Source organism: Mobula hypostoma, chromosome 12, assembly GCF_963921235.1.
Source record: "Mobula hypostoma chromosome 12, sMobHyp1.1, whole genome shotgun sequence".
NCBI lineage: Eukaryota > Metazoa > Chordata > Chondrichthyes > Myliobatiformes > Myliobatidae > Mobula > Mobula hypostoma.
In genome coordinates, this window is record NC_086108.1 from 95633619 (window position 1) to 95645892 (window position 12274).

General features: G+C 39.5%; 1 protein-coding gene across 2 annotated transcripts in view; it reads left to right on the forward strand.

Annotated features, from left to right (window-relative positions):
- glmna (glomulin, FKBP associated protein a) overlaps positions 1 to 12274 on the forward strand; it is a 56558-nt gene that overhangs the window by 13460 nt on the left and 30824 nt on the right. For both annotated transcript variants that reach the window (XM_063064659.1, XM_063064658.1), the window contains 4 exons: positions 2036 to 2104; positions 4231 to 4356; positions 10609 to 10728; positions 11313 to 11421. In XM_063064659.1, coding sequence (XP_062920729.1) covers positions 2066 to 2104; positions 4231 to 4356; positions 10609 to 10728; positions 11313 to 11421 — 394 coding nt within the window. In that variant the 5' untranslated portion in view covers positions 2036 to 2065. The remainder of the gene's footprint in view (positions 1 to 2035; positions 2105 to 4230; positions 4357 to 10608; positions 10729 to 11312; positions 11422 to 12274) is intronic.

A 12274-nucleotide genomic window follows, 5' to 3' on the forward strand; every position in this document is an offset into this window, starting at 1 on the left:
GAAGCTCATGGTGTGGAACGATGACAGCTTACCAAGGTTGTTCTCTGTCAGGCGCCGGCATTCCGACCCTTGAAAGAGTGTGGACAGAACACAGCTCTGGTACAGCTTCATCTTGGTGTGGATGCCGCGTTAGTGACATGAGTGCCGCAATTTCCCAAGATGTTGAGATGGGTTTGCAAGTTCTGTTTGCCCAGTCGACGTTTACAATCGAAGTATTGAGTATAAGAGTTGGAGTGTTATGGTGAGGTTGTATAAGGCATTGGTGAGGCCGAATTTGGACTATTGTGACAAGTTTTGGTCACCAAATTACAGGACGGATATTAATAAGGTTGAAAGAGTGCAGAGAAGGTTTACAAGAGTGCAGAAAAGGTTTAAATCTCGGGAGGAGAAGATGGCAGCGCGACGCAACTCACAACGGCCACTCCGGTGAGGATGTCTGTTATTTGTCAAGTAGGGTGCCGTGCACAATCCTGATTTGATGGAGACGGAAGTGAGAGCACGGAGGAACATCTGGTGAAACTTCTGAAATGCCTGCTTCGCTGCTGCTGCTACTGTGTGGTCCAGAATCTCCGGAGGGGAAGGCCCCGAGTCCTCGGCTTTGCTTGTTGCTCGGCGGCCGGGGCAGGGTCGAAGCGCTGGGCAGAGGATGGTGCTCGGAGAGGCTGTGTCGGAGGCTCGAAGTTTTCAGACGGACTCAGAGTCCGCTGCGTCAGGTGCTTCCCATGGTGCTGCATCGGCAAGTTGGCAGCGCTTGGAGGTTCATGGCAGGGAGAGTTCCTCTCTTCTGCCGCCTGCATGAGATTATGAGTCTCTCGGGACTTTGAGACTTTTTTTTACCGTGCCCATGGTCTGCTCTTTATCAAATTATGTTATTGCTTTGCACTGTTGTAACTATATGTTATAATTATGTGGTTTTGTCAGATTTAGTCTTGGTTTGTCCTGTGTTTTCTTGTGATACCATTCTGGAGAAACGTTGTATCATTTTTTTTAATGCATGCATTTCTAAATGACAATAATCTAAAAAAGGATGTTGCCAGGACTTGAGAAACTGAGTTACAGAGAAAGGTTGAATAGGTTAGGACTTTATTCCCTGGAGCATAGCAGAATGAGGGGAGATTTGATAAAGGTATATAAAATGATGATGGGTATAGATAGAGTGAATGCAAGCAGGCTTTTTCCACTGAGGCTAGGGGAGAAAAAAACCAGAGGACGTGGGTTAAGGGTGAAGGGGAAAAAGTTTAAAGGGAACATTAAGGGGGGCTTCTTCACACAGAGAGTGGTAGGAGTGTGGAATAAGCTGCCAGATGAAGTGGTAAATGCGGGCTCACATTTAAGAAAAATTTGGACAGGTACATGGATGAGAGGTGTATGGAGGGATATGGTCCAGGTGCAGGTCAGTGGGCCTAGGCAGAAAGATGGTTCGGCACAGCAAAGAAGGGCCAGAAGGCCTGTTTCTGTGCTGTAATGTTCTATGGTTCTAATAGTTCTTGATTTCAAATCACAGATAAGGATGACTGTGTAACCTTAGTCAATGTCAGTCAGTTTGCAAAGAGTGGAATTTTGAAACCGTAATTCCTGATTTGTAGATAGTGCCATACCATGTGGGATTCACCACACTGTCAGGAGGGAGATGAGTTAACTTAGATAACAAGTTTAGTTTTCATTTTGCTTAAACTGCCCTTTCTCCTTGTCACCCATTGATGAATGAAAGTAAGGGAGCTATTAGGACACAATGTGATAGAAAGTTGTAATTCAGTTCATGACGTAAATGCTTGTGGTATATTAACTAGAGTGTTCCATTTCAGTTCATTAAATGGCACGGTGACAAAAATCAGTTAACACCAAAAATACTGACTCTGCATAGACTGTGAATCAAATGTGGGATCTTCTGTCATTATACATGATTGAGATGTTTCTAAGGCTGCAGCTCATCTCCATACTTGAGCATTCTTCAACTGGGGTGTAAAAGTACTTTGTAATGTTTGCCAAGCAATGTGAAGGACACCATATAAACACTTTTTATTGTATATTCCAGTTTTAAGTGTGGATAGAAAGGAGCATCAAAATGGCTTTGAAAGAACTGCAGGGAGTAATCGGGAGATGTGTAAGTACTGGTACATTTAATTATCCTTTATGTACTTTTTTTTCCATACATGAGTGAATAAACAGTAAAACTGATAATCCATTATCCAGAAATCCTGATGGTTCAGCACTGACTCACTGAGTGTGTTTCTTGTGCTCCCTTGAAACTCATAAAGCTATTGGTTCTTGCACTCCTTGGAAACACATCTGGTTCACTGCAAAATTTGTTATAATTCCAGTTAACATCTAAAAAATGAATTAAGAATGTATTGGAGTGTTAATTGGAATAATACCTAGTAGTTGGAAAATCTGGCAGTATACCTCTCTCTCCCTCGTTAGTGAGAGAGCCTGTGGGATGTTGAACTGTTGGAATGAACAGTGGTTTTTGATGGTCCCTTTAGGGGCTGTGCTGTTGTTTGAATGGTGGGTGGTGGTGGGGCTGATGCTTTCTGCTGGAACAAGTGGGGTGAGGTGGATTTATGGTTCTAATGTCTTTCAGTCGTTCATTCTTTGGGGGTTTTCTTCAGTTTCATAGATGTCTGTGAAGAGTAAGAATTTTAGGTTGTATATTGTACATATTCTCTGATATAAAATGGAACCATCAAAGTCTTGAGCATGGTGGATTATCAACATTGCAGTCTTCCTTGGAAATGCTGATCTACAATATCTTCCCTTTAGTTATATTTACAAATTTGAAGCATAGTGCTCAGTTGGTTGGGCAACAGATCCAGTAAAAACTTTATTTCTTTTACAATAATTGATCCATTTGTTCTACTTAACTATAGATATAACAGAGAGGTGTCTATTAAAGGTGATAGCTGATTTACAATATATTTGCTTGAGAAACAGTATTTCACATTGCTGTAGTTTTTCATTTTGAAGGATAAATGAAATATATTTGAAAATAAATTACAGGTTGCCTAACATTTTTTTGCTAATGTAATATAATTTAAATTAATGCCTACAGCACAGAAATATGAGGAGGAAATCTAACTGGGTTTGAGATTATTGTACAGCGTAAAGTTTACTTTGGACCTGCTTTCAGGGGATAAATTACAATCCAGTAACCCTGGTTTAAAAACTGGCTAGACCACACCAGAAATATTTTGTGTAGTTTTGCATGTACCACGTTATGAATATATTGGAAGGGATGTAACATGAATTTTCCAGAATAGTACTTGGACAGTGAAGATTAAATTAAGAGGTAAGATGACACAAACTAATTTTGCATTGCACTATATTTCTGATGAACTGATGAAGGCCTGAAATGTTGGCTGTTTATTTCCCTCTTGTTGATGCTGCCTGATTTGCTTAATCCCTCTCTTGTGTCTATGTTTCCTTATTTCCTTATGGCATTGGAGGAGGCCATTTCAGTGTTATCAAATTTATGTAAGCTGACAGAATAATCTCATTTCTCTGGAATTCATTCTCCCCAAATTCCCAACAACTTCATCCCATATGTTACTACTCATCTACACACCAAGGCAGTTCACAGTCTCATTGGGCATGGGAGGAAATTTTATTACTTGAAGTGACACAGAGAAGGTGCAAAAGTCAGATAGACTGATGTCAGGATTGAATCTGGGTTCCTGGACCTGTGAGGTAGCATCTCTACCACTTGCACCACTGTGCCACATGTGTTTTGGAGATTTGAATGTTAAGGAGTGACTTGATCAAAGTTTCAAACCATTTAATGGAACTGGTAGGGTAAATAGAGATTTTCACTAGTTGTATCATCTTGGACTAGTAGTGGGCGGGGGGGGGGATAATTCTAAAAATTAAAGCAAAGGTTTGTAGGTGTTATACTAAGAAAACCTATTTTATGCGCAGAAGGTTAGGAGCACTGAGGACTTTACTGCAAGTCTAAATCATTGCCTGGTCAGTTAAATCTGTAATTGATAGACATTTGCTAATCAAATATATTAAGGGATAAGATAATGTATGTGGAGTTGGATCACAGTTTAGCAAGTAAATAGCTGAATGGGCCCAGAGGTTAAATACCCAACTCTGGCCCTGCTGCTTCTTAATTTATGTGTACATTGCAATAAATATTTGTAATATGCAGATGTTTCAATTGAGATGGTATTGGTTAAAATTGTTTGCAATTGTTTCACGTTCGACGTAAGAGAGTTGTTTTACTTCTTTTAGCGAGATTTACCTGAAACAGAGTTTAAAGAAGAAGATCACAGCTTATTTCAGTTGGCAGCCTGCCAGTGCCTGGAAGAAGGGTATGCAGCTGAACTTTTGCAAATTCTGCAAGATGCACAAAATAAGGTAACTATTGTAATTTCAGCAATTTGTAATATCGATTGAGTACCCTTATCTGAAATGCTTGGAGCTGGAGGTCTTTTGGATTTTTTTGGATTTTGGACTATATAATGAGATAGCTTGTGATCTCAAAATAGAGGGACGTCCCTTTAGAACGAAGCTGAGGAGGAATTTCTTTAGCCAGAGGGTGGTGAATCTGGAATTTGTTGACCCAGGTGATTGTGGAGGCCAGGTCACTGGGTGCACTTAAGGGAGAGGTTTATAGTTTCTTGATTGGTCAAGGTGTGAGAGGATATGGGGAGAAAGCAGGAAAATGGTGTTGAGAGGGAAATGGTGGAGCAGACTTGATGGGCCAAATGGCCTAATTCTACTCCAGTGTCTTATAGGATCACATTTCCGACTCTGAATTTATGTTCGATCTGTAGGCAGTCTTTGTCTTACACTTGTTCGTGTACTTAACAGAAAAAATTATTACATACTATTAATATGAAATTATAATGTGTGCAATGTAACAAAAACAGCATTGAGAGAATACCTGAATCAGAGAATACACTCAGACCGATGGTTTGAGTTGTGTCTATTTTAATGCAAGAAGCTTCATGAACAAAGTGGATGAGCTTAGAGTGTGGATCAGTACTTGGAGCTATGATGTGTGGCCATTACAGAGACTTGGATTGCTCAGGGGCAGGAATGGTTACTTAGACTAGAGTACCAGGCTTTAGATGTGTCAGAAAGGGCAGGAAGGGAGGCAGAAGAGGTGGGGATGTAGCACTGCTGATCAGAGATAGTGTCACGGCTGCAGAAAAGGATTAAGTCATGGAGGGATTGTCTACTGAGTCTCTGTGGGTGGAAGTTAGAAACAGGAAGGGGTCAATAACTCTACTGTGTGTTTTTATAGACCACTTGATAATAACAGAGACATCGAGGAGGAGATAGAGAGACAGATTCAGGAAAGGTGTAATAACATCAGGGTTGTTGTGGTGGGAGATTGTAATTTTCCAAATATTGATTGGCATCTCCTTAGAGCAAGGGGTTCAGATGGGGTGGAATTTGTTAGGTGTGTTCAGGAAGGTCTCCTGACACAATATGTAGATAAGCCTACAAGAGGACAGGCTGTACTTGATCTGGTATTGGGAAATGAACCTGGTCAGGTGTCTGGTCTCTCAGTGGGAGAGCATTTTGGAGATAGTGATCACAATTCTATCTCCTTTACCATTGCATTGGAGAGGTATAGGAAGAGACAAGTTAGGAAAGCGTTTAATTGGAGTAAGGGGGAATATGAAGCTATCGGGCAGGAAGTTGGAAGCATAAATTGGTAACAGATATTCTCAGGGAGATGTACAGCAGAAATGTGGGAAATGTTCAGGGAATATTTGCGTGGCGTTCTGCATAGGTACGCTCCAGAGAGACGGAATAGACGGTAGGGTACAGGAACCGTGGTGTACAAAGGCTGTTGAAAATCTAGTCAAGAAGTAAAGAAAAGCTTACGAAAGGTTCAAAAAGCTAGGTAATGATAGAGATCTAGAAGATTATTTGGCTAGCAGGAAGGAGCTTAAGAATGAAATTAGAAGAGCCGAAAGGGGCCATGAGAAGGCTTGGCGAACAGGACTAAAGAAAACCCCAAGGCATTCTACAAGTATGTGAAGAGCAAGAGGATAAGACATGAGAGAATAGGACCAATCAAGTGTGACAGTGGGAAAGTGTGTATGGAACCGGAGGAGATAGAAAAGGTACTTAATGAATACTTGGCTTCAGTATTCACTATGGAAAAGGATCTTGGCGATTGATTTACAGCAGATTGAAAATTTTGAGCATGTAGACATTATGAAAGAGGATGTATTGAAGCTTTTGGAAAGCATCAAGTTGGATAAGTCTCCGGGACAGGACGAGATGTAGCCCAGGCTACTGTGGGAGGCGAGGGAGGAGATTGCTGAGCCTCTGGCAATGATCTTTGCATCATCAATGGGGACAGGAGAGGTTCCAGAGGATTGGAGGGTTGCAGATGTTGTTCCCTTATTTAAGAAAGGGAGTAGAGATAGCCCAGGAAATTATAGACCAGTGAGTCTTACTTCAGTTCTTGTTAAGTTGATGGAGAAGATCCTGAGAGGCAGGATTTATGAACATTTGGAGAGGCATAATATGATTAGGAATAGTTAGCTTGGCTTTGTCAAAGGCAGGTCATGCCTTACAAGCCTGATTGAACTTTTTGAGGATGTGACTAAGCACATTGATGAAGGTAGAACAGTAGATGTAGTGTGTATGGATTTCAGCAAGGCATTTAATAAATTACCCCATGCAAGGCTTATTGAGAAACTAAGGAGGCATGGGATCCAAGGGGACTTTGCTTTGTGGGTCCAGAATTGACTTGCCCACAGAAGGCAAAGTGTGGTTGTAGACCAGTCATGTTCTGCATGGAGGTTGGTGACCAGTGGTGTGCCTCAAGAATCTGTTCTGGGACCCCCTTCTCTTCGTGATTTTTATAAATGACCTGGATGAGGAAGTGGAGGGATGGGTTAGTAAATTTGCTGCTGACACAAAGGTTGAGGGTGATGTGGATAGTGTGGAGGGCTGTCAGAGATTACAGCGGGACATTGATAGGATGCAAAACTGGGCTGAGAAGTGGCAGATGGAGTTCAACCCAGATAAGTGCGAGGTTGTTCATTTTGGTCGGTCAAATATGATGGCAGAATATAGTATTAATGGTGAGGCTCTTGGCAGTGTGGAGGATCAGAGGGATCTTGGGGTCTGAGTACATAGGACACTTAAAGCTGCTGCACAGGTTGACTGTGTGGTTAAGCACATGGTGCATTAGCCTTCAACTGTGGGATTGAGTTTAAGAGCCGAGAGGTAATGTTACAGCTATATAGGACACTGGTCAGACCCCACTTGGAGGACTGTGCTCAGTTCTGGTCACCTCACTACAGGAAGGATGTGGAAGCTATAGAAAGGGTGCAGAGGAGATTTACAAGGATGTTGCCTGGATTGGGGAGCATGCCTTTTGAGAATAGGTTGAGTGAACTTTGCCTTTTCTCCTTGGGAGTGGCGGAGGATGAAAGGTGACCTGATAGAGGTGTATAAGATAATGAGAGGCATTGATTGTGTGGATAGTCAGAGGCTTTTTCCCAGGGCTGAAATGGCTAACATGAGAGGGCACAGTTTTAAGATGCTTGGAAGTAGGTACAGAGGAGATGTCAGGGGTAAGTTTTTTTTTATTCAGAGAGTGGTGAGTGCGTGGAATGGGCTGCTGGAGATGGTGGTGGAGGCAGATACTTTATGGTCTTTTAAAAGACTCCTGGATCGGTACACGGAGCTTGGAAAAAAAGAGGACTATGGGTAACCTTGTGTGTAGCGTGTGGCCAAGTGGTTAGGGCATTGGGCTCACGATCTGAAGGTCATGGGTTCGAGTCTCAGCCAAGGCAGCGTGTTGTGTCTTCGAACAAGGCACTTAACCACACACTGCTCTAGTCCACCCAGCTGAAAGTGGGTACCGGCAAAAGTGGGTACTGGCATCCTATCCAGGGGGGGAGTCTCGTACTCTCAGTCACTTCACGCCACAGAAGCCAGCATAAGCACCGGCCTGATGGGCCACAAAGGCTCAGGACAGATTTTAACTTTAAAATGGGTAACCCTAGGTAATTTCTAAAGTAAGTACGTGTTCGTGGGCCGAAGGGCCTGTATTGTGCAGTAGGTTTTCTATGTTTCTATGTGTATTTTATTTCTTTTAGGTTTATATAAGGCATAAAAACAATCAGCATTGTAGACTTGTTCTGGTGTTGGATTTAGAACAGTGATGATCTTGGCTAACTTATGAATGAATTTCTCTGCTGTTTCATTATCAACAGACACTTTAAATGTAAAGTTTTTAAAAACATTTTAAAAGTATAATGCTATGCCTTTTCCTAAACTTCTGCAACCAGCCTGCTGAATATTCATAATTCAATTTTCAGTTTGTTGAAAATAACCAATTTCCCCCGGGATTAATAAAGTATGACTATATGTGATAGATCTTTGCTTGTTTCATGATCAGCATTTTGTTAAGTGGCATACATTCACTCCGTTGATGAATCCACTCTTTCAATCCGTGATTGAGATCCTCATTTTTTGCTTTATGTAGTATTTTTCCATTTTTCACTAACTTTTAATTACGTATGTGAGATGACTTCTCAGCACTGTCTATGGTGTGCAGAGACCTGTGCATTGCCTAGGAACCTTCCCAGTACCTTGTGTAATTTTCCATTTGTGACATCATAGTTGCGGATTTTGGAGGTTTTCGGATTTTGAATTTTCTTTTAAGGGGTACTCAACCTGCATTAATCTCATTTTCATTCAAAAGTAAGATATGTTATTAACGTGGATATACAGTGGATGCTGGTTAATTGGGACACATGGGGACCGTTATATTTTTGCCCCAATTAAGCGGCTGCCTCAATTAGCTGAAGTTTCATGGAAATCGTTAAAAAGGTTTAAAAAAGACAAACTGAGTAACAAATTATATATTTAAATGAAATACAGAACAAATTAAAATGCTGCGGTACTATAAAACTGTGTATTAGTTCCTAATAGTTTTTGACGGAGGAATTAATCCAGTGTAGCAATGAACAGATCAGTGCAGACACCAAGTGGATTGCCTTCATACAACGTTATCAATGATTACAACCATTTTCATTGCAACATTCAAGATGATTGATATCTTCAATTTTTTTGTAGTTCCTAACTTGTTGAAGTAGTGAAATCATTTCATTTTCACTCCCGTCCTTTTCTGATATTGCCAAGCTTGAATGCTTGAAACTGCAGTGAGCAAAACGGTTCTGAATTGTCTGGTTGCTTATCTCTCGCCAACTATCAGTGACAAAACTCACTGCTTTTTGAACACGGACACAACTGATGCTGCTTAAAAACTGCTCTAAGCAAGGTGTAGTCTCTATCAGCCACACAAGTGCATGCGACTGATGGTCTTTAGAACATGTTCAAGCAGCAGTCTCCTGTCCCAATTAAATGGTGTAGTGTCCCAAATAAATGAAGGGAATGCCGGCAATTTTCTCTATTAGGTTTTGTTGTTTAAGAGCTGTCGCAAATACGAGGCTGCTCTGATTAACCAATGGCTTAATTAACCAGAATCTACTGTATATCGTAATTTGAAACTTTTACTCTGGTAGTTAAAGCTTCTAAACCAATTATTTTTGTTACGTAGTAAAGTTAACTCCAAAAGGTGCATTGCTCGATTTTTAAAATTTGTGACAGCATTTTTTAAAGTTAGATTAGTTAAGAAAACTAAAAGCACTGTTTTTTTAAAAAATTTCTGGTTATAGACAAGCTGGTTCAACAATTTGGTAATAGCTAAAACAGTATATTTCTGTGCTCTTCTCTACAATTCTTTAGTGATGAAACAGTAAATATCACACAATTCAAAGAAGCTAATATAATTGAAGTTGCTAGCATTGAATCCTGATGTGAAGAGCAAGTCTTGATTTTGTCTTTTTAAATGACTGCCCAAAGGTGATAAATGGTTTGAATATTTAGTTCTAAGAAGAAATCTTTTGCACTTCCCATTGCACCGTAACAACATCTTTGGTTGCAGATATTGTTTACTGATAGATTCATTGATAGACCAATGAATGAAATCATGAAAATATAGAAACCCCATATAATTACAGTGAAATTTGATTGCAAAACTAAAATGTTAACCTTATAAAATTTCCAAAAGATCAAGGAGGCAGTGTCTTATTTGTGTTCCCTAGTTTGGGAAAAAAAAATCTTTTCATGGGCAGGAAAAAGCAAATATATTTAACATGTGGTTTATTTTACATATTATGCTCAAAAATTGATCTATGTTTGAAATATTGCCCCTATTTTTACTTATGCAATTTACACAGGAAAGACCAATAAATTGCATAATTTGATTTCTATTTTGTGAAACTAAGGAAGTCAAAATTTCCTTTCTATAAAATAATAGCTGTGACAGTTTAACACATCTTCGTGATTGCAATATGGTGCAGTCAAGATTATGTACTGAATAAATCAGATTGTACTCAAAGCTACAACTTGGAATTGAGATTGAAGCTAACAACTCCCTTCTGAAACACTTTTAAATAGAATCTTTTGCGGTAGGATGGAAAGATTAACTATCATTATGTAAAGCCAGGGCAACTGTACAATCTTTTTTTCCTAACATGTAGAATGAAATATCTATATATTTTGTACCCATTTAATTTTTAATTGTATTTTATGTTTCTTCTCTTTGCATTTAATATCTTACAGGACTTTGTTCACTTCATGGGCTGGAATCTTGTTGGTCCTGTTGTTAATTGTGTGTTGAAAGATGAGCAACGGTTGCAGGACAGGGAGATCTGCTTGAAAATACTAGACCATCTTGTGGAGGTAAGAGAGCATATACAGAGTAGGATCTATAAGTTTGAGTGTAATTTTTTTTTGGTTCTATTGCACATCTGAAGAAGAAAGAATCTTGGCCTGAGCAGCACGAATAAAATAAGATTATCTAGTCAATTTTGCTTTGAGAACTTGCTGTGCCTACTTAGCAGTTGTATTTCTGTTAATTTCAGAAAGTCTGTGAAGAACTTGATGACATGCAAATTTTGAGTGCTCTGTACAATAAATCTCTTTTAATAACTTTATCTTTAACATAGATTTATGAATGCTCAGGTAGATCTTTTGTAAATTTCTGTCATAGATAGTTTGGGCGAGGACTAGGCTTTGAAGTAGCACCCAAATTTAGTGCTTAGCTCACTCTTGGCAGTCAATTTCATAAAGTGAAAGTTCATTAAGTTGCCACATGATGGCGTGATAAATAATGTTCTCTCAAGGAATTTGTGATGGGCATAATTTAAGAAATACAGAGTTATTTCTTAAATTCTGAGAATATAATTTATCTCATTCTTGGTTAAATTTAACATCATTCAAACTGATACAAATTTGCTTCCCTAAGATATACTCCTTTCTTGCAGATAAGTAACCCAAAGGAAATTCTGCTGGGTTTACTTGAAAAGATTGAGGATGCTTGTGGAAAAAATATATCTAAAACCGTCTTGCTCCTCCTGCAGCCACTTCAAACAGGTAATTTGAGGGTGCCACTTAATATTCACTTTATTGAAAGTTTGTACTTAGTTTACTCAATGTACGTACTTCAAGACTGTTATATTGTATTACAAGGAAAGAGTTTATCTTAGTTACAGGAGCTTTAGAAATCTGTTGTGTTTCTAATGGATGTTGTTATTTCACTCCACTATGCTAAAGAAGAAATTACAATATTAGGAAATAACAGGTCATCTGAATTTATTTCATAAAAGAACCACTTCTGTTAGACACGTTTCTTTTGCTGATCTGGATTTTGCAGCCAAGCAGCAAAACGGCCGCCCTCCCCAGCAATAGAAAAGAAAGTTGCCAAGCAGCAGTCCCTATCCTGTGTTCTGACATTGCTTTCTGCCAGACGTTATTACTTCAAAGAAAAACCTGGAATCTGGTAAAAGTAATGCCCGGAATCGGTTAGGGAGCTAATGGTATGGAATTCTCAGGGGCCAGCATGTAAAAAGCAAAATTTTTAACTTGGGGACAAAGAGTTTAATGAACAGTACAGTAAAATCTGAATCAGGATCAGATTATTATGTTATGAAATTTGTTTTGTGGCAGTAGTACAGTGTAATACATAAAACAACCTATAAATTGTAATAAATAAAGTAAGAAGTATGATGAGGTAATCTAGTAATCTGTAGTCTGATTATTCAGAAAACCCAGTGAATCAGCATTTGGGTCACATAGTGATGATTTCCATGCTCCCTTTATATATACCTGGTTCTGCTTTCTCTGCTTTCCTTGAACTCGCCAGGCTCCTGTTTCCTGCACTTCTTTGCCCTACTTCCTGTGTGCCCTTGAAACTCGCTGTGCTGGTTTTCCTGTGTGCCCTTCCAAT